Raw genomic sequence first — 21,643 nt, forward strand, 5'->3', positions numbered from 1 at the left:
GCAGGGTGCTTATCCTTGAGTTATATGATGGTTAGTGGAAAGACTGATTAGAAGAAACATCTAAATGTCGTTCTGACCATAAAATACCTCTTTTATTGTTGTTATTTAAAGTCTACTTCTAAGTCTAATTCTCGAGAGGGTGTAACTACAGCAAAGGGAGTTGTGTAATGTTAGCTTAGCTAACATTGTCTGTAGAAGTAATTTGAGATCAATCATTTGTGTTAAGGGGGAAGATGTAAGTAACTGTTCTGCTTTGTGAATTGTTTGGTCTTTTCAGCAATAGAAGTTAATGTAGTTCAACATTTCTTGTTATTAGACACTACTGATTGGATGATGACAGGATACCTGCGGAGGGCGGGAGGGATTTTAAAGAAAACACTGTTTCTTAAGCTACATTTAACATGAAATGTAATGCAAGAAAACCGCCAGTGCAATACTCCAGCATAGAGGCCAAGTAGACAGCAGTAGTTTACAACCCTGATACGAGACCACCATTACTGGTGTTCATGTGTCATAGAGATCAGAGGGTCTATATGATGGGATTTTGGTATGCAGCTTGACAAATTGCATGTGTGTACGATACTAAGATTTGGGGGGTTAGTGGTTAGCACTCCTGCCTCACAGCGCTGGGGTCATGAGTTCAATTCCCATCCATGACCTCATCTGTGTGGAGTTTGTATGTTCTCCCTGTGTCTGCGTGGGTTTCCTCCGGGTGCTCCGGTTTCCTCCCACACTCCAAAAACATACTAAGAGGTTAATTGGCTGCTATCAAAATTGACCCTAGTCTGTCTCTCTCTGTCTGTATGTGTGTGTACATTAGGGAATTTAGACTGTAAGCTCCAATGGGGCAGGGACTGATGTGAGTGAGTTCTCTGTACAGCGCTGCGGAATCAGTGGCGCTATATAAATAAATGATGATGATGATGATATATATATATGACCATGGCCTTATCTGTGTGGAGTTTGCATGTTCTCCCCGTGTTTGCGTGGGTTTCCACCCACACTCCAAAAACATACTAGTAGGTTAATTGGCTGCTATCAAAATTGACCCTAGTCTCTCTCTCTCTCTCCCTGTCTGTGTGAATGTTAAGGAATTTAGAATGTAAGCTCCAATGGGGCAGGGACTGATGTGAATGAGTTCTCTGTACAGCGCTGCGGAATCGGTAGCGCTATATAAATTGATGATGATGATGATTATGTATGTATAAGTATATTTATATTTTGTGTTCTTCTCCTCCTCCAACTAGTAAAACCATATAGAATACATTGAGGGCTCCTGTGGTGATGAGTAGCTGCTTAACCTCTGTAATTGAAGCCCACAGTTTTACTGTTTTCTGGAGGGAGGTCGTTTAAAAAAATATATATATATTGAATGGAATTATGTAACAGGTTATACAGAACACAATTGATGAAAGAACTAGATATTTACTTTTCACTGAAATAAAAATGTTTCCATAGGAGAATAGTATGGAAATGTTCGCCCAGCATTTGTGGAGACTATTTCTTCGGCTAAGTAAGTCTGGACAAATGGGTCATCTGATATAAATAGCAGTGGGCCCTCTTCCGCCTGACAAGCTAATGTGTGTGGTCAATCTGGGTGAGGATTAATACATAACCATTGCCTGGTCCCCCTGAATTTCAATACTGTATAGTGCTCCTTGAGTCCTGGGTTAGGTTATCTCTGCAGAATAGCTGATCAGTCACTGACTAGTATTGGGCCAAGGGGACCACACTCTTCCCTAATGTGACCTGCAGCTGAGGGAGGTTGGTGCTCCATACGAGAGACAGGGATGAACATACTGACAAGGTTCTGAGCAGTGTGAATTCTTGCAGCTGCACATATCTTGCACAAGCCAGGTCTTGTCTCTTAAATGGCCTATCACACGAAGAATAAGAAGTATTAAGGTTTTTTAAGAAACATGTCTACCACAAAGGAAAATAGACCCCTAATGAGCCCTGTAAACACAAAAAACTCCTAGGCACATAATATTTGGGAATAAAATGTGCAGACTACCAGTGTGCGTAGATGTAGCTATATCTGTACACAAAGTAGAGGTCAAATATCAATTTAATATCAAATCTAAATATTATATAAAATACAAAAATTCTGGCAGGAGTCAGTCACAATACATAGAACAGTGTCACACATAAATTAAGCAATAGATTGCTTAATTTCAGGAGAAAAATCACTATAATGACAGTCCATAAAAAGAAATAATTTCATTTGAGTCATTCTAATTTTGCATCATTAAAGTGTTTCCCTAATGAGCCCTAACTGATTCCAAAAACCCTGGACCCCGTTATATAACCACCATATATGCAGCGTGCCTCCATTCTATTGCACCTTCAGATGCAATCCATTGGGTATGGTTCAGAACATAATGTTCAGCTTCTGGGAATTTTGACACCATTGATGGAGCAGCTTAAGGAGCGAAGCCATTCATTCTGCATTACGTTGGAGTAAAGCCAGGTTTGATCCTGGAAAATAGCCATCCAGTCATCCCAGCCAAGCAAGAGAGGGGAGTGAGACTCCCACAGAGCACAATTTGAAAGGCGTTTCTCCCAGTTTCCGTGGTTGATACAGATATAAGGTATTCAAATTGAAACCCAAAAATGATGATCGTTTGCACTCAAGTCCAGTAAGATGAGCCCGAAGCAAAAACCGGTTGTAATTAAAAAAGGGATGTTTTGGAGTGCTGGTATTTTTCCCCAACCTAGGCCCATCTTATGTGCCGCCATCCACCATGACATATCCATGTGTACTGCTTCTGAATATCCATTCTGGTGCATATACTATTATTATGCTGTAATAGGAAAAGACACTAAGCCCCATAGAAGTTATTTGGTTTATACATAACTAAATCCACCAAGCACTGCTCTGTAGTAGGTTGCCATAATAGGAGGGATTGATTGGATGCTTGGCAGACTTGCTGCATAGTGTGGATTGGCTTATTCATACACAGGGACAGTTGCAGTAACTTAAATTATTGCATCCTCAGCTTTTTGACTTGCCATCATCTCTCCTTAGGACACTACCCAAAAGATCTTGAAAGAGTTGAAGCTGTCTATAATGAAGTGAGGAGGTAATACTTTGTAATACTTCAGTTTAACACTCAACAATGTATTTTCCGTTCATGATTCTTATATGAAAATGTCATTTTTGGGGATTAGTGGCCATTGGAATCGTTTTATTATTGTAAAATATTCAAGTCCGTAAAAAAAAAAAACTTTTATCATATTCATATGTATGAAACGCTTTTAACATTTTAAAATTAAGTTTTTTAATATATAGTGTATTTTAAACTGATTTATTTAGCAGGAAAAATATACTTTAGAAACCTTTCTGTGATTCCATAAATCACTGCTTTGAAGGTTTAGTAGAAAAGTTTGAGGCTGCATTTCTTTCAGATTTTAACATAATTTCCAGGGACAATTTGCTGTAGGACAGATTCATATAAGATCAAGCACGAGACTATTTTTACTGGTTATAATGTTATTTATTTAAAATATGAAGCCTTGGGAATATGAATGGATAGTAAAATTGGCATTCAGTATATGGAAAAAGATAATGTACTGCTCACTTGGCCATTTACAAGGAAAAACACAGGGACTTTTTAAGGGCAAACAATTTCCACACAAAAGGAAATTAGATACAACTGGCAACTATGCCATAGGAAAGGCACAGTAGCCAAAATGGCAACTAAAATCTTGTAATAGAGAAAGCTGAATCTGGAGCAAGAAAGGCACTTCCATAAAGTAGGTTGGTGGCCCAGGTAGATGAGATGTTAAAGGGGTGAGCTACAAGTAAGGATGCATCAAGTGTCAGCACTGCTGGATGGCATAGGAAGGTAATTGGGCATAGTTAACGGGGTATCCCACTGTGGCATCCCTCAACCACCAGGCTTTGTTTTGTTGATACAAGACTAGAAGGATGTGGACTAACCTTGCATGTGCAAGAGTGGCTTCTCTCACAACCTCTCAGTTGTTCCCAGCACATGTGTGTCATTTACATTCTTGGTGAGGTCAGAAGACTTGGACCATACCTGGACCACTGCCTAAGGAACCAGCATACAGCAACATTTGTTTTCAGACCCTTTGACCAAGTACTTTAACAGTTGTTATAAATGTCTACATTACACGTTAGCAGATTTCATCAAAAAAGTCATCTCTATGAGGTACATCTTATATGTCATTTAATGTATGTGGACACAAGTCTTCACACCCATATAACTTCGGACTAATGCCTCAGAGCCTGTATACATGGGTGTGGAATTTATGCCTTCAATCTATGTTCCTGAAGCCTGCAAAGTGGCTTTAATTCTGAAAAGCCAAAAGAAATAGTGTAAGTGAATGGGAATACAGGTCCTAGCTAGCAATCTCTCAACTTTGCGTCAATCTCAACATCTTGTGCAGTCCTTGGGAATGTTAACACTTGGCGCATGTGCGAGGCTACAGAACAGGCTTTGGATGCGTGGTTAAAAACGAGAACAAAGTTAGCAAGCATTATTTTGAATGCCCATGTGTACAGGGCCTAAGGCACATACTATGCCTGCAATATAGTTCAAGAATTTCGTATGGAGTAAATATACCTTTTCAAACATTTTTCTACATAGAAACAAAACATTAAATAATACAATGTAAGAGGAATTGTTTTCTTTCACAAATGCAATTCAATTAAATTGTAATTAAAGCAGATCTTTCACATTTGTTGTCCAGACTAGTCTAATTTTCATATAGTTTATTAATGTGAGGGAGATCTCTTATTAGAGGAGCCAGAGTGGCAATAGGACCATTTAAATCTATTCATTAGAATTATGTTTCATAAATCCAACACTCAGACTGACTACTGCTTGTCTGTGTATCCATTCCAAAAGTGTATTTAAAAGAAAAAACTTTTCATGGTTAGTGTTACATAACGTGTGTGTATTAGTGATTACCTTGTTGCTTTTATTGTAAAATGGAAATATTTTTATGGTGCTTTGGCAGTACTATAGACTGTGAAACTGCTGTAGTGTGATCAATACATACTTAACCTCTGCACGCATAGCAATGAAAGCAGAAACAGGAAGTAATTAAAAGCTATGCAAAACTATCTAAGATATCTAATGTACAGAATGATTAAAATATTCAAAATTCAACTAGTAATTAAAGAAATATAAGTTGTTTTTTTGTTTTGTTTTTTTAATTTAAAAAGAATCTGTCACCAGCGGGATTGATGTTCTTGAGTAGGGGATCACTAGTGCTGATCGGGTAGGGAAGATGCCCTAGATAGAGACGATAGAGCGGTATGCAATTTGGACCTGAATTGAGTTGCTCGCAAACTGGAAACTTTCTCCCAAGCGACAGGAGGTCCAGATAGACGCATGAGCTAGATGGATCGCGGCTAATTGTGGACTGGGTGCACTTACACAGCTCATATCACACCCATTTAAAAAACAAGTATTCGTTTTGCGGGATAGGATAAGGAGTTCATAATAGATACCACATTTGTATATAGAGATTTCTGTACTATCCAGACATCCTTGAGCACAGCTAACAGGCCATGTACTGTAGGTTCATCAGCTTCTAAATTAACGTGGTTCTGTTTTAAGGACATTAGACTGTAAGCTCTACGGGGCCAGGATCTGAATGGCCAAGACACTGCTACAGCTCAGTGGAATATTCTGGTGCTATGTAAATAAACAATAATAACAATGTATTTACATGTGTGAATGTTTTATACAATATGTTGACTAGCATGGGTTTAGAATGATGTCCCTTTTTACATAGAAAGGTGGCTTTATAAAAGCAACCATATGATGAATCTGAAAATAATTTATATTACAGACATTGAGATAATTTACGTATTATTGTTCAGATCCATTTCAGCTGAGTAATGTGTGCAAGTCTCAGGAAGATAAATGGACAATTACTAACCAAGCCGACAAGATATGAGCGTGAGCTTCTTAACCCTGGGCGTAACTGGTGTCATTATATTTGTGTACATGGATTTGAAAGAGCATGTAATTACATTGATACATCTTGTGCATGATCCCAGTAGCGCTTCTGCGAACTAATTATGTATTGTTATCCATAACAAGGCAGCTCCTCATTTGCATGAAGTGACCACACTGTAATTAGGAGGGAGGAAACAGGCAACAGTACACTGGCATATGGGATCATCTGAATTGTGACTATCCGTGTGGAAAGATGCTCAGTAATATACCCGCTTACAATCTGAAATGAGGTCTACTAGTAGATTACAATGATTCTTCATATATTTTGTGACATTGGGTAAAGATGTATAAAATATCATTATTCTTAATTATTTTCATCTTTTACTTATAAGACGTCACAAAAGGTCCACAGCGCCATACATGAAATACACAGAACACAATGATCCATAACACATTACATGACACATGAAGAACAAAACACAAAGACCAGACATTCCAAATAAACAAATAGTATAAGGATAATATGGTAATGCAGATCAAATTATTTATGGGGCAGTGAGTGAGAGTGATGGTAGTGACCAGCGTGACAGAGTTCTGAGCTCAAGGAAACAGGGCTAAGGAAGCAGGCCAAGAGGTACAGAGGGTGATGGAATAATAGAAGGAGAACACAAGGAAAAAGGACCCGGTTTGTGAGAGCTTATATCCTAAAGGAAAGGGGAAGACACAAATAGGGTGGTATCGATTGGTGCAGTGGGGGTGAAAGCCGAGACAAGGGGTTAGGAGGAAGGCTGATATGCTTGAATAAAGTAATGAGTCTTTAGGGCACTCTAGGTATATCCCATATTATATAGTTGCCCATCAAGCCTATTTAAGGCTCATTTAGCTGTGGCTCACAAGCCAGCCCTTGCTAGATGTAAACCTCTATACCTGGGAGATGAGTGCATCTCATTTTAATGGTGTTTGAAGCATATAGGTCAGTGTGGGACTTGCAGAAAATGAGGTGCCCTTGATTCTGGGATGTAGATATAGATATATATATATATATATTTTAATATGCAGAATCATTTGAGGAACAACATACACATTCATTAAAGCTCCCTTTACATTTATTCCTACAATAACCTCATTTTACATGGCACTTACACCATGCTTGCCTACTTTAAGGCAGTGAAATCCGGGAGGAGATCCTGGACAGGGGGCGTGACTAGTGGGCTGGGCAAATTGTGTCATTTTGGCCCTGCCCCCTCGATGCAAATGATGTCTTGTTGCTGGGGGCGGGGCCAAAATGATGCGATTCACCGTGAACCGTGAGATGCGGGAGACTTGCCTGCTCTCCCGGTAGACCGACCCGGATTTCTGGAGTCTCACAGACATTCCGGGAGAGTTGGCAAATATGACCTACACTATAGACTGTTAAAGTGCGACACAAAATCATCTTTAGTTTGGTTTATGTGATTATATAAATCATATTATTTTGTCTCCATTCATGACTTCAGTAGTAGGTACCTGATATAACCAATGGGGGTCTTGCTGGTAGTGGTACTACTACTGCTCTCCTCCCATGCACGTGCTACATAGCTACAATATAATGTAGAAGAACAAGCAGATCATTTTTGTTTCACTTGAACATTGTGCAGCTTTTATACAAACAGTCACACAGTGGGTTGGGACACAATTATTCATCCCAAGACCAAATTCTTCTATAGTGAAATCATTTGTGTGCTTAATAAATAAAGCCAAGTTAGTTCTAAATGGTGCAGTGGAACAGAGAGAAAATATGACATGAAATATGCAAACAGAGGCTGTGATAATCACAGCTTAAATTGGCAAACACAGAGCACAGAACAGAATATGTCCTCATAGCCCACACGCTGTCATTGAGTCACTGCTAGTATGTGTGAGTGAGTCTTGTTCATTTATGGTATCTTTGTACAAGATCCTAGTACACAGCAAAGACCATATGTGAAGTTATCATAGTACTGTTCTACTACTACATCTTTACACACTGCCTTTCCATTCTCCACACGAGAATTACACGACCATAACTTACCTTGTACCAGTGATGGTGGTGCAGCACAGAGTCCTGGCTGTAAGATGTTATGCTTACAGTATTCAGCAGAATTCCCAGGTTCCGGCTACTCAGTGATCTCCTGCTAGACATAACTGATAGAAATGCTCTATAATGCGATAGCACATAATACTGTGTTATGCTTTAATGTACGATCATAGTATAACACATTATAATCCATTATAACTGGCAAGAGAGTGTTGTAAACCTGGAACTGGGGAATTCAAATGCTATAAGATCTTGGATCAAGGACCCGTGAGCAGTGTAGAGCGATCAGCAGGAGCTGTCAGCCCTGGACCATGGGTACATGGGAAGAATGGTTATGGTCTTCTAATAACATACATCTGAGAGGGGAGGGGGGGCACAACATAGCTTCCGCTAAAGTGTGTACTGTAACAGATTTACTACAATGCTTCTTAAGAGGAACTAGCTATAACTATGAGAACACTGCTAGAGGACTAAGCGGACATACCATGTCTAGCTGCCTCTGCATTCATTTCATTATTGTAAACCTGTTGTTGCTGATGTATCACCATGGGCACTCAACCAAAGTGTTAGATCTATGTCCATTTTGTCATTAAATGTATCTATCACAGTGTATGTGTGGTCATTGTTACTTGCTCCGAATTAAATGTTGCTGTCCATTCTCTACAAGATAGACTCAAATTATAGGGGCAGAATATTATACTAGCGTATGCCTAAATTGTAACCAGCAACCTAAATTTGTCTTTCTATATAAAATGCACAAAATTACTGCTCATGAGAATAGTAATTAAAGTGAATTAAGCACTACTCATAAGAAAGCAAACTGACATTAACTTATCCCAATTTCACCCTCTTACAAAAATATGCATTTGTTGAAAACATTGTTTTAGCAAGAAATAGCGTGATGATGTAAGGACTCTCAACCATGTAATATGTTGATTTGGTAAAAGCATTTAACATGGGTAAAATTTGGATCGAGCTTATCCAGGTTCAGATATCCAATTTGGATAGAGCTTATGTGGCCCATCCCATTCATACCTCATGCGTTGTGTTGTTCAGGGAAACCGGAGCACTGTGGTGCCAAGGGTCTAAGGAGCGACCCCCTATACCCAGTGGCGGCCTGTAGCCCCACCAGCAGCCGCAGTACAGAGGCAGTCGCAGGGACTTGCAATGGCATCTCCTGGAGATGCAGTGCTTCTTGGGAGCTCCAACAGAAGCCTGAAAGGGCTTCGGCAGTGGCAGAATTGAGACCGCTGTCACATGACTTTCTCCTCTCACCTTTTAGAGCCGATTTCGATTTGAGCCAAACCTGGAGCAGGTGACCTGAAAGTAATTTTGGCAGGACAGTTAGATTAAATCTTCCAGTCCAGACTTTGTGGTCCAGGGTCTAGAAGGGGGCCGACTACTCCTCACCCTGGCAGTGTATGAATAGGGAGGAGGAACACCCTCCCCTCTCTCACTAAAAATAATGGGGGAAAAGGTGCCAATTTCTATAGGCGGATTCATTTGGAAACTGTGAATCATCCTAGATTGGTTATGTGTAAAGTTCAATATAGACCTATGTAAAAGATACCATGGGGTAAATGTATCATACTCCGGTTTGTACAAGTCGCCGGAAATCGGCAAGTTGACAGCTAAAATTTAAAGCAGCGCTGCCTTGTAAAGGCAAGTTTCCCTTTACAAGGCAGCGCCACTTTAAATTTTAGCTGTCAACTCGCCGATTTCCGGCGACTTGTACAAACCGGAGTATGATACATTTACCCCCATATGTACTTCTGGATGCATCACCAGTACCACAAACTGGTGTATAACAGTCTTCGTAAGGACTCTTTAAGAGCAATTCAACACCTGCCTGATGCATATTGCCTGTATTGGCAGATAAGAGCTACACTTTTAATATGTTACCTGGCTGCCCTGTGTTTGAACCCAGCACCCTGTGTCAACACCCTGCTGTTACCCAGCAGTTCTGGTCCAAAGTCAGTGGTTAGGGGGAGCCAGCCAGTCACCAGCAAAGAGGTGTTGCAGCAGCTATGCACAACACCCGGAAGTAAGCAGTTCCAGGTGCCTGGTGATGGCAGCGGCTACTATCCTACAACAGGAGAGTGTGGCGTCTGAGGACATCAATAGGAGTGTTCAGTAATGTCCGGTTACTGATGGTAAGAGGGAACCCCAAAATAAACTGTTGTGGTGAGATAGAAAGATGTCACACTAGTCTATATCTCCAGGCCCAAGATCTTGTTGTGCCATAGAGTATGGTGCAGATGTTATTCCTGATTGTATGACACCACATGACGGCGTGACATCAGGCACCACATGACTGCGTGACATCAGGCACCACATGACGGCGTGACATCAGGCACCACATGACGGCGTGACATCAGGCACCACATGACGGCGTGACATCAGGCACCACATGACTGCGTGACATCAGACACCACATGACTGTGTAATTTAATCTATAATGGGTCATTGGAGTACAGGAACCTGGACACATACAAAAGATTTATTTGATCCTACTTATCTAGTGTTTTTCCATGCTCAATTAAGCTGCAGTTATGTGTATTTAGTTTGTTTTGTTTATTAGCAACAATGAGAAATGTAGGACAGAAATAAATATTTACAAGTGTTGCCAGCCTAGATAGCAAAAAAAAAATAAGCTAAGAGGGCCAGTTTCGATGAGGCAATACTATTCATGGGAACTAACAGAAACTAGAGGTTTTGTTGTAGATGTGTTTGTATGCAGAGCATAGCATTTCAAGACAACCTCACTAAATATTTTTCAGATGTTTTAGGAAGGTAATTCCTGTGTGTGGGCTGCTGATAACTCTATGTCCCCTATATGTTCTGTGAGCAAATAAGAGCTGGGTAAGGTGAACTTAGGACTGGTTTCTAGACCTGAACGCTCTTTGTCTTGTGTGCAAGGTGATGTGATAGGCATCAGTCTGGTGCAGATGTTGCACACTGTGTATTTTTGTCTGTTTTATAATGGTTGATATTTTTAGTTACATGCTCTTGATAGCAGGAATGGGAATACAAGTAGCTTCATGTCATAGCCGGGTGGGCTATGTAATGGCCTAAAGCAGACATACATAAAGTACACCTGGCATTGCAGAGGTAAAGCATTCTGTTACCCCCTTTACCTCTTTTTAGTGTAACTAGGTTGAAAATTAGATTATATTTAGAAAAGGGAAACTTGCCAGTGAATCTGCAGTATACAGCACATCTGAATTGAAATGATCATGGTTTTTTTTACTCCTTGATAAAACATTTTAGGTGTAGCATATTACAATATGTAGTTGTGTCCTCCCAAGATGACACGATGCCAGGTATCTAATTGCAGAAATTATGGCTTTGTCCTTCTCTCCAACCCACTCTGCCATTCCCTACATTGGTGGCAGGGAAAGAGAATTGAAGAGACACATAGGACAATAGTTTAAGATGGTCCTCGAATAGTTTGAGAAATTCTATTGATTCTTACTGACAGGAAATGTCACTATATATTGCTCTCCGTAAGACTACTGACTGTTGGTATCAGATACCTATCTGACAGTGTTGTGCACCGCGATTTGTGCCAAAGCACATAGGCTTCCAGCGGAAGATGGTGCCATGAGCTGACGTTCAGACAAGTGCGGGGGTTATTTGTAAAGCATGGACAAGCACAATGGTGCACAGACATTTGTGGAGCAGTGCAGAAGCAAGGTTTCATTTTATGGAGCAAAATTATTCAAGTGAGATATAAGGGTGGAGTGGGCTCCACCCTTGTTAGTAATGGAACTCACCAAGGGTCGCACACCTACTTCCACTCTACTCAAGGACTTGTTGTTTGCATCTGCTCTGAACACCATCATCCTATATTATTAATGGAGCGCATTTTGCGCAATCCAGTTGCATTTTCGCAGAGAGGAACACATAAAAATACCACATGTAATGAGGACAGTGCTGACGTCCCCTTTCTCTTATGATTTATTTAAACAAGCAATGAGGCTTAACCAAGCATTGTTTGTGGAGAAATACTTTATATGAAAGGGGTGCTTCTAAAGGGATGGGAAGTTTTACTTTGGCAGCACGGTGGCTTAGTGGTTAGCACTTCTGCCTCAGCACTGGGGTCATGAGTTCGATTCCCAACCATTGCCTTATCTGTGTGTGTTTCCTCCGGGTGCTGTGGTTTCCTCCCACATTCCAAAAACATACTAGTAAGTTAATTAAAATTGATCTGTGTGTGTGTGTGTTGTGGAATTTAGACTGTAAGGTCCAATGGGGCAGGGACTGATGTGAGTGAGTTCTCTGTACAGCGCTGCGAATTTAGTAGCGCTATATAAATACCTGATGATGACTTCTGTTGTGCACATAAAGGGACCTCCCCACAACAATCACAAGACAAACCATCTGGATGCACGGGTGCAAACCAAGGCATTTTGTGATGCAAATTGAGTACACTTTGTAAATGAAGGTGACTGTCTGCCTGTATCTCTCTCCTAACATGACAACCTGTTAGAGAGAATGATGTATAAGCACCCCCGTTATTTTATGTATATTATTCAGCTCCATAGTACACAATGTTTGTTATAAATTAATGTTGAATATTGACATTACTTGATGTGTAAATATAAATATTTAAGGTGCATTATTTAGCTCATTATTTCATCTTAATGTCCCACAGTGATAAATGTGTTTGGAATGTGTGCTATTATGAGTGAGTCATTTGTAAAAAATGAAACCTAATATAATGCCTGGTTATGCTTGAAAGAGACAATATTTGGCTATAAACCCACAGCGGTGGCAATACGTTTGTGCTCTTGTGACTGTGCTTTCATTTGTCTTAATGTCATTTTTATTCATGTTGCAGAATGCGTTGAGCCATGGCTGCTGTATGTTAGTAATTTACATATTGCCAGAATGACTGACCTGTATCAAACCACATAAACCAGCCAACACAGTGGCAATGGCAACCCGGATCAGTTAGATCTTAAGCAAGATTGAACTATAGAGATTTCTGCAGAGATGATATATTGGAGAATTAATGTATAGAAGCTGCAGTTCCCTGATAGATTTAAATAATGAGGGAAATTAACTATAGAAAATGCATTTTCATGTGTGAATGCTTGTTCCAATAGACATGTCCCATTGTACAAAATGTGATGATTGCGTGGTAAGATGGTGTAAAACCTTAGGTTTGATTGCATATATCCAAACACAACCACCGGTGTGAAATAGTTAGTAAAGAAAAAAGGTAACAAACGAGGGACAGAGGATGAAGACTATGAGCAATGGAAGAGCAGTTAATACATTAGATTAAAGGCCTGTCGAGACAAACTTCTGGTGTGGCTGTATCTAGGGGATCTTAGAGGTCTGTTCCCCAATTTGGTTTGGATGGGACCATGGTTGGGCAGATGGTGCCTGATTCCCATCCTCCCCCACCACAGTCGCCTCCGCTGGTCCCCCAATGGAAGCCAGTGTGCTTTGTATCTGTTCTTACCTCTCTGCCCCCCTGAAGAAGCAAAGTAGACAATGACTCAGAGGAAGGCTCAGTTAAATGAGCCACCAGTATCTGATCCTAGGTAGTGTGCAGGAACACAAACGTGCACACAATGCCCAAGTAAGGGTGTATCCCACAGGCTGGGAATAAATAGAGAGCCCAAGAGGTGTTCCAGGTTATCAGAGTTCTGGTATCCGAACAGGGAGCCCTCTGCTGGTGACTCAGGGGAAGGGTTGTCATATTGCTAATTAGTATCAGTAGAGTAGAACGCAGAGTTACTTTACCATTTGTGTATCCACTACAAGTTACTGCAAAGTGAGGTGAACTGCTTTAAACCATCATTCTCTTTGTGATTATCAAAAGCCTACATTTTATCTTTTACCCAATATAATTTAGCTAATAATTACCTTTTTCTCTTTTAGGATAGGATCACATTAACACTCACCAGGGAAAATGAAAAAAATGCCGTTGTTCAGTAAATCGCACAAGAATCCTGCAGAAATAGTAAAAACTCTCAAGGAAAATATGACGTTATTGGAAAAGCAGGACAAGAAGACTGAAAAGGTGAGACCATATAGTGATCAGTGTTGTCTTGTTACAGATGTTCTGAGTTCCAGTGTTAATCTTGCACATGTTTAGAATTATTGTGTACTGAGCTTGAAAAGTACAACTATAGAGGTTGTATATAAACCTGTTCATTAATCGTGACATTGTATACACTCCATGTGGGGCTAGAATTCCATGTGTAGTTTAGTTGGCAGGGGGACAATAGAGAACCTATCTAGAGTAGGGTTGCTGTAAACCTCATTTTACTGATCCTCCCTTCTGCCCTAATGTGCAGTGTTTATGGTTGTCAAAGCCCCTTCCCCATGAGCAGTGCCAGAACACATTGGAGATCCATGGAGAGCCAGTGAATTTTACCAATATTTCATTTTAGGTTGCACCTAAAACTACATTTTTCGTTTTGGGTGAAGTTTAAGAGAAATATTCCTTAGGTAAGAACTAAGGAGCAATGTTAGCAACAAATGATTGAAAATGATTTTTGAGAACCATTATATTACTGATTTCCTGTTTTATAATGGACTGCATAGATGTTATGCACACATTGCTAGTTGGGTCCCTTGTAAGAATATAAAAATAAATTATACTGTGTGTGTATATAGAGATATCTAGTTAGTGTGTATATATGTGTGTGTGTGTATATATATATATATATATGTGTGTATATATATGTGTGTGTGTGTATATATATATATATATATGTGTATATATATGTGTGTGTGTATGTGTATATGTATGTGTATATATATATATATATATATATATATATATATATATATATATATGTGTATGTATGTGTATATGTATATATATATATATATATATATATATATATATATATATATATATATATATATATATATATATATATATATATATATTATACACACGTATACTGTTATGGAAATTGCACTGATTCAGGATAAGACATGCATTTTCACACTTCTGAATTAGTTTTGACTATGTTTTTCCTCCCTGTGTGAGCACATGCTCAGCCAGTTCTATGAGTGCATAGAGTGACATAAGTAAATCATAAGCTGCAGAGGATATTTGGGGAAAGAGTTTAGCTCGGCCATGTGTTTCAATAAGACTGTCTAGAGTAATGTAATTAAAACATGCTTTTTGCATTATGAAAATGCAGCCTTATCCTAGTTATGAAAACAAAAATTCTGCATTGTAAAAGGCACGATCCAAAGTTTCCACATTGCTTAAAAATGTCTTGTATAGTGGGCTGTATTTCTTGGCTATAATTGTTCTTACAGATGTTTGCTATACATGGGGCTGTATTATAGCATTCTCTGTGCCCTGCTGTCTTTTCATCATTCCAGGCTCACCATTTCCTTCGTAAAATGCAGTGTGACCACACTCCAAATAGGTGTATTGGAGGAGGACTATCTACCTGAATAAGACTGACAGGAGTGCTGCGGGACGGGATTATGGGGCAAAGAACAGTTACCTTTTGCTTGCAGAGTTTAGCTTTCTTAGAGACTAACACCACTGTAGATGCTAGTTAGAGTAGTGCAGCAAAATATTATCATACATTTATCTATTGGTATTTAAAAAATTAATTAGGGTTTGTTTGCCAGGGATATATGTTTATTGTTGGGGTTCATGACATCTGAATGCTTTTTTGTGTAGTTTGCTATAAGATCTCGTTTTACAGTTGTTCTCCATTACACTATTGTTCAGGCTTCTGAAGAGGTTTCCAAATCCCTCCAAGCTACAAAGGAAATTTTATGTGGTACAGGAGACAAGGAGCCTCAGACGGAGCCGGTGGCTCAGCTAGCACAAGAATTGTACAACAGTGGCTTGTTGGTGACATTGATAGCGAACCTGCACCTCATAGACTTTGAGGTATGTATACTTTCACCTTCGCAAGAGATGTTTTCTCTATTTTGACATTATAATCTCTGCATTTAAACTGTGTTGGTGAGTTACAATACAACTATTTTAATCAGGGGCTGGCTAGTAAATTTTAGCCTGGGGGGCGAGACTCTGCTCAGCAGCCTATTGGGAATATTTTAAAAGAAAAAAATGCAGGTAGCTCTGCCACCCAGCCAAATGTAGCCCACTATGGGACCAGACCGTGGGGGTAGGGAGATACTACTACAACTACTAAAGATTCTTCCTGATGAAGCTTTCTTTCATCATCATTTTATTTTCCGTTCCTGTGGCTGCATTGACAACACCACGTACAGCCTGTTCTAAGATTCAACAAGCGTTCAGCAATAGTATTGCAGAGGTCGGTAAATGTGTCTTCCTTTTAGCATCTGTAGTAATAGTAATAATAATAATCCTTAATCTGACTGTATTGGGAAGTAGCAAAAGTCACTAACCCTTTCTTCTCCTACTAGTTATATATTAAAATGGAAGCTATGAAAACCTTATTATTTATTTGTCACCCAAACACTGTAGGTAATAATTTCAACCACTTAAAGCTACAAGAAGAACATGAAATACTTTTGATTAGTACTTTGATCTCAACTAGTGCATCAGCCCTGCCTTTTATATGGGGTCATGTTTTGTTGCTTTCAGTCTGTTTTTTTTTTTTTTTGCCAAATAAACCTCTCAAAATCTTTCACAGAGGAAGGTAATATTCTTCCCACCAGTCAACAGAAATTACCTACCTGATATCTGTATTTCTTTTGACAACAGAACAATAAGCCATAACCTTCAAACTGCGTCTAGGTGTCATCCTTGAATCACAACTGTCACATACATACATACATACATACATACATACATACATACATACATACATACATACATACATACATACACATGTACGTACTTACATACACATGTACGTACTTACATACACATGTACGTACTTACATACACATGTACGTACTTACATACACATGTACGTACTTACATACACATGTACGTACTTACATACACATGTACGTACTTACATACACATGTATGTACTTACATACACATGTACGTACTTGCATACACATGTACGTACTTGCATACGTACACACGTACTTGCATACATACACACGTACTTGCATACATACACACGTACTTGCATACATACACACGTATTTGCATACATACACACGTATTTGCATGCATACACACGTACTTGCATGCATACATGCATGCATGCATACATACTTACATACATACACACACACGTACTTGCATACATACATACATACACACGTACTTACATACATACATACACACGTACATACATACATACAAGAAACATCTGCAAAATATGCACTAGACACTGCAATTGTTCCAGTTACAGGACTTTTTTTGTGATTTTTCCAATCTGTAGAATTTCCTCTTCCAAACCCTATGTTCAACATTCCCCAACAACTCGCCCCACATTAAATTCTCATATCACCTTCCTGACCTCCCTAAAATATTCTACCCAACTACCACTCTACACAGTTCACTCAAAACTTACATTTGTTTTATTTTTATACTTCAATCTAATGATCCCCAGGCTAGTGTTATTGTGTGACTGAATGGTATAGCCACACTAAGCATTGTTTCCCTGGACCAATATGTAGTAAACTATATCCACTTTTTCCCATAGTTTGTAGGCTTGTGGGTCGGGCTCTCTTACCTCTGCGTCTGTTAATAACTAGTCTAGTTTTATTACTGTGTTTGTGTCCAGTTGTGAAGCACTGCATATTATGCTAGTGCTATATAAATAATGTTGCTAATCTGTTTTATAATCCGAAGACCACACCAGCAATAATACATGTAATATTAGGGAATAAAAACGTATTAATTAGAACATAAATACCCGCTATCCCGATATGGTAACATGTTTCCTTAATGTTATAACTATAGACACATTGCTCTCTGTTAGTGGGGTATGGTCCAGTGTTTTATTTTACTTGTTTTCTGATACATTATTTTCTTGGCTTTGTTACTTACTAGTGTTTGAAAATACCTCTCGGTCTTGCAGGGTAAGAAAGATGTGTCCCAGATATTCAACAACATCTTGAGAAGACAGATTGGCACACGAAGCCCCACTGTGGAGTATATTAGTTCCCATCAACATATCCTCTTTATACTGCTAAAAGGGTAAGTTATAAATGAATGTGTTTCATTCTTCAAAGCAAATAATGTCTAGCTCAGGGTTGTCCAACCGACGGGCCGCATGCGGCCCTGCACGCCTGTAAATGTGGCCCAGAAGGAGTTTTGGTTGTGTCAAGGGGGCAGCACTGTTAATGGAAAAAAAAATTCCTGCAAAAAAGAAAAGAAAATACTTACCTTGCGGTCACGCGGTCCATCAGCTGGTACTCCGGCTCCCTCCCTTGTCTCCTCCTCCGTGCGGTGCTCACAGTGAATGCTGGGCGTGATGTCATCACGCCCAACATCCATTGCGGAGCGCAGCACAGAGGAGACACCCGCGCGAGAAGAACAATCAGCCGCACAGAATTGGAGAAGAGAAGAGGACAGGAGAACAAGCCGATTAAAAGGTAAGTTAAGGGGGATTTTATTTATTATTTCAAGGGACGCTGACAAGTGAATAAGTCACCTGGACCTGGAGCATCATGGACCTTATCTCCCTGCTACATACTTCTACTTGTATTACTAATGGGGCATTATATATTCTCTTTGGCCCATTATAAGTTGTTGTCCCTTAACTAACATAGTGGTGTAATTATCAAAACAGGTGACAATTTGGGGTCACAGTGATGTATATGTCAGGTACCGCAGGCCTGGTCAGGGCACCCTGATATACAATGCCTGGCTTAAATGCACTTTATTGATATTGCATCGAAACAATACAAAAAGTGCTTATAGTATAATAACTAGAGAGGATTTTTTTGAACAGGGCAATTGAAAGGTAAGTATAGGGGGATTTGAAAAAAAGTGATATATATATATATATATATATATATATATATATATATATATATATATATATATATATATATATATATATAACTATGTTTTCTATGTTTTTTTTGGATGATCAGCTATCGTTATTGTTAGTGTATCTTATGTGCGGCCCAAACCAACTCGTCGTCTTCCAATGTGGCCCAGGGAAGCTAAAAGGTTGGACACCCCTGGTCTAGCTATTACCGTACATTATAGTCTGCGACATCTGTGAATGTGATAAAGTGGGGTAAGAGAACAGACAACAGTATAAATTATCAGAGCAGAAAGAGATCCTGGCACACGTGTGTACAGCCACTGGAGACAGCCGGGATATTTACATAGACACCATTTATGCTCGCTGCATACTTTGTATGCTGTCTAAAAGACATCCACCTGATCCTAAAAAACTAAACTAACTAATCTGAAAATGTAACAGTCCCTATATATGTTTGTTTCAGCTGAGGTACTAGTAGTAATGGAAGTAGTAGTAATAGTAGAAGTAGCAGTAGTACCAGAAGTAGTAGTAATAGTACCGGTAGCAGCAGTAATAGCTGTATCAGTTTTGGTTATTCAGAGGTGGGAGGGTGGGGTCAGGTGTAGAACAGAACAAGAACAAATTACACAATGAACAAATGCCAATGAATTGCATGGTACAGAAGGAGGGACTAGCTGTGAGCACACCAGCATGAGGCAAGCGTGTGCCCAGGAACATGGGGCACCACGAACAGGGCTGAAGTACTGTGGGAGGCCTGGTGCTTGGCAGAGGTTCGCATATGTACAGGATAGGAGTAGGCAGGAAAACAAGAGACCTCCCGCTACACTCATCTAGTGATGGGCGCAATAGATGTTAACCTCGAGATCATTGATCCCTATGGCAGATGAGCTGTCAGTGCAGCTTTTTCAAATGTTGGCCAGTCCTTGAATACAGTTTATGTGAATTTTGGTCCAGACTGTGCTTGAACAAGTCGTCCAGACTGTGCTTGAACAAGTCAATATGTAGTAAAAGTACATTTAACATAGAGTTGAACAATCGCTATGAATACTGCTATACTAAACTCTATCGGATACAGTTAAGGGGGCAGCGTTAAAAAATATAATTCTAGTTATCAGTTTGATATATACATTTATCAAGCTCTTGTCAAATGTGACTGTTGCAGTTAGCACACACTTTCTAATGCACTGGTTATCCTCAACTTTATTTTATCTATTTACATCAGCACGCCACGATTTTCCCTAGGAGTCTGTCATTTTCAAAGTTCTCATTAGTGATCTTGGATTTTTCTAAATCTAATGAGTTCTTGAGTTTTATCATTTTTTAAAGTTATTGGAACAGCGTTGTCATCACAACTTATACTTGTGTTTGTTTTTATCATCTTGAGCTCGCTTTCAGTCATTTTTTATGCGTGTTATATGTGTATTTTTAAGATACTCTTTCATCTATTTAGATGTGATACTGTTTCTATATAAACACATTTGAGCTAATATACCTTTCAGCATCGTGTTTGGCATGAGTATTTTTTAACCAGTTGCAGAGCTGTAATTTTCTTCCTCTGTTTAAACATATGTTTATAACCAGTGAAAAATTAATAAAAAGATCAATGGTTATAGATCAATTAAAATAAAAAACTAAATGGCAGTATTGATGAAAACCATCCATGTCTTATTATAAATAGAGAAAATGCGGGTCTGAGTATATACAACCTTTTCTTCTAGGCTCCATTTCATTTAACACTAAATTGCTGAGCGCCCCTGATTAAAAGGTTTTTTTTGCAACTTTCATGTGGAAAAAGTGGACACAATGTTGTTTCAGTAGTCACAATAGAAGAAAGATTGTTTCAGATTTATTTCATAGAATTAAAAATTTACAGACTAATTAAAGCATTTTGTGTGTGTGTAAGTTTCATTTAAGTTCTATACATAAGAGAAGAACAAAGATGTTTCTTTATGATTTAGGGTAAAAGTATGAATACATGTAATTCAGGTGCATTGCTGAATTTGCCACTAATGAGGTATGACTATGCTAATAACAAAGCTAATTTAGAGGCATAGGGAATCAAGTAGTTATTTCAGGGCACTTGCAAGCCAAGGCTATCTAATTGCTTAAGTTTAGACAAATATAATGTAATCAAGTAACAGCATATCTGGGATGCTTCCTAAAATAGCTGAACTGTCACATCTCTGTGTTGGTGGAAAGCAGATCAGTGCAGAAAACTAAACCTTATTCTCTGTGAAACATACTTAATGAAACTAGGTTTATTAATATTTTATTAGTTTGTTAATCATTTATCATACCAGTTTCCACTCAGCCTGTTTTGGAATTCCATGAGATAGGTATTTGCCTGTGTGGTAATGCGATGAGTAGATTAACACGTGGCCAACAGAATTTCAGTGATATTTGCTGATTGAATATCAAACATTGAAACATGACTTCCCATTGCTTTGCATGAGTGCGGTTACTATGTAATCATTGCATGTTACTGCTAGATAATAAACGCATAATTTATATTTATTTGCCATTATTTTTTATTTTTTGATAGGTTGACCAGTTTATTTGTAATGACTAGTCCTGATTCGTGAATTTTTCTTTTTGGGATATCTTGGAATAATGTTTCATCTGTATATGCTGCAAGGAAGTTTTATTTGCTCCCATAAAGGCAGAGAATGTAATATATAAATACATAGATCATATTTCCCCCTCCCCCTTCTCACTCCCTCCTTTCTTCTCCTTTTTTTCCTCTCTTCCGTCCATTCCTCCTTTTC

The 21,643-nt window shown here is 39.0% G+C and overlaps 1 protein-coding gene across 4 annotated transcripts in view; it reads left to right on the top strand.

Annotated features, from left to right (window-relative positions):
- The window catches only part of CAB39L (calcium binding protein 39 like), a 73,562-nt gene that overhangs the window by 25,383 nt on the left and 26,536 nt on the right, over nucleotides 1-21,643 (top strand). For 2 of the 4 annotated variants that reach the window (XM_075199099.1, XM_075199101.1), the window contains exons 2-5: nucleotides 3,029-3,083; nucleotides 13,888-14,029; nucleotides 15,716-15,880; nucleotides 17,961-18,079. In XM_075199099.1, coding sequence (XP_075055200.1) covers nucleotides 13,919-14,029; nucleotides 15,716-15,880; nucleotides 17,961-18,079 — 395 coding nt within the window. In that variant the 5' untranslated portion in view covers nucleotides 3,029-3,083; nucleotides 13,888-13,918. The remainder of the gene's footprint in view (nucleotides 1-3,028; nucleotides 3,084-13,887; nucleotides 14,030-15,715; nucleotides 15,881-17,960; nucleotides 18,080-21,643) is intronic. The other 2 variants (XM_075199098.1, XM_075199100.1) reach the window with 1 other exon arrangement.

This window comes from Mixophyes fleayi, chromosome 2 (genome assembly GCF_038048845.1).
Source record: "Mixophyes fleayi isolate aMixFle1 chromosome 2, aMixFle1.hap1, whole genome shotgun sequence".
NCBI lineage: Eukaryota > Metazoa > Chordata > Amphibia > Anura > Limnodynastidae > Mixophyes > Mixophyes fleayi.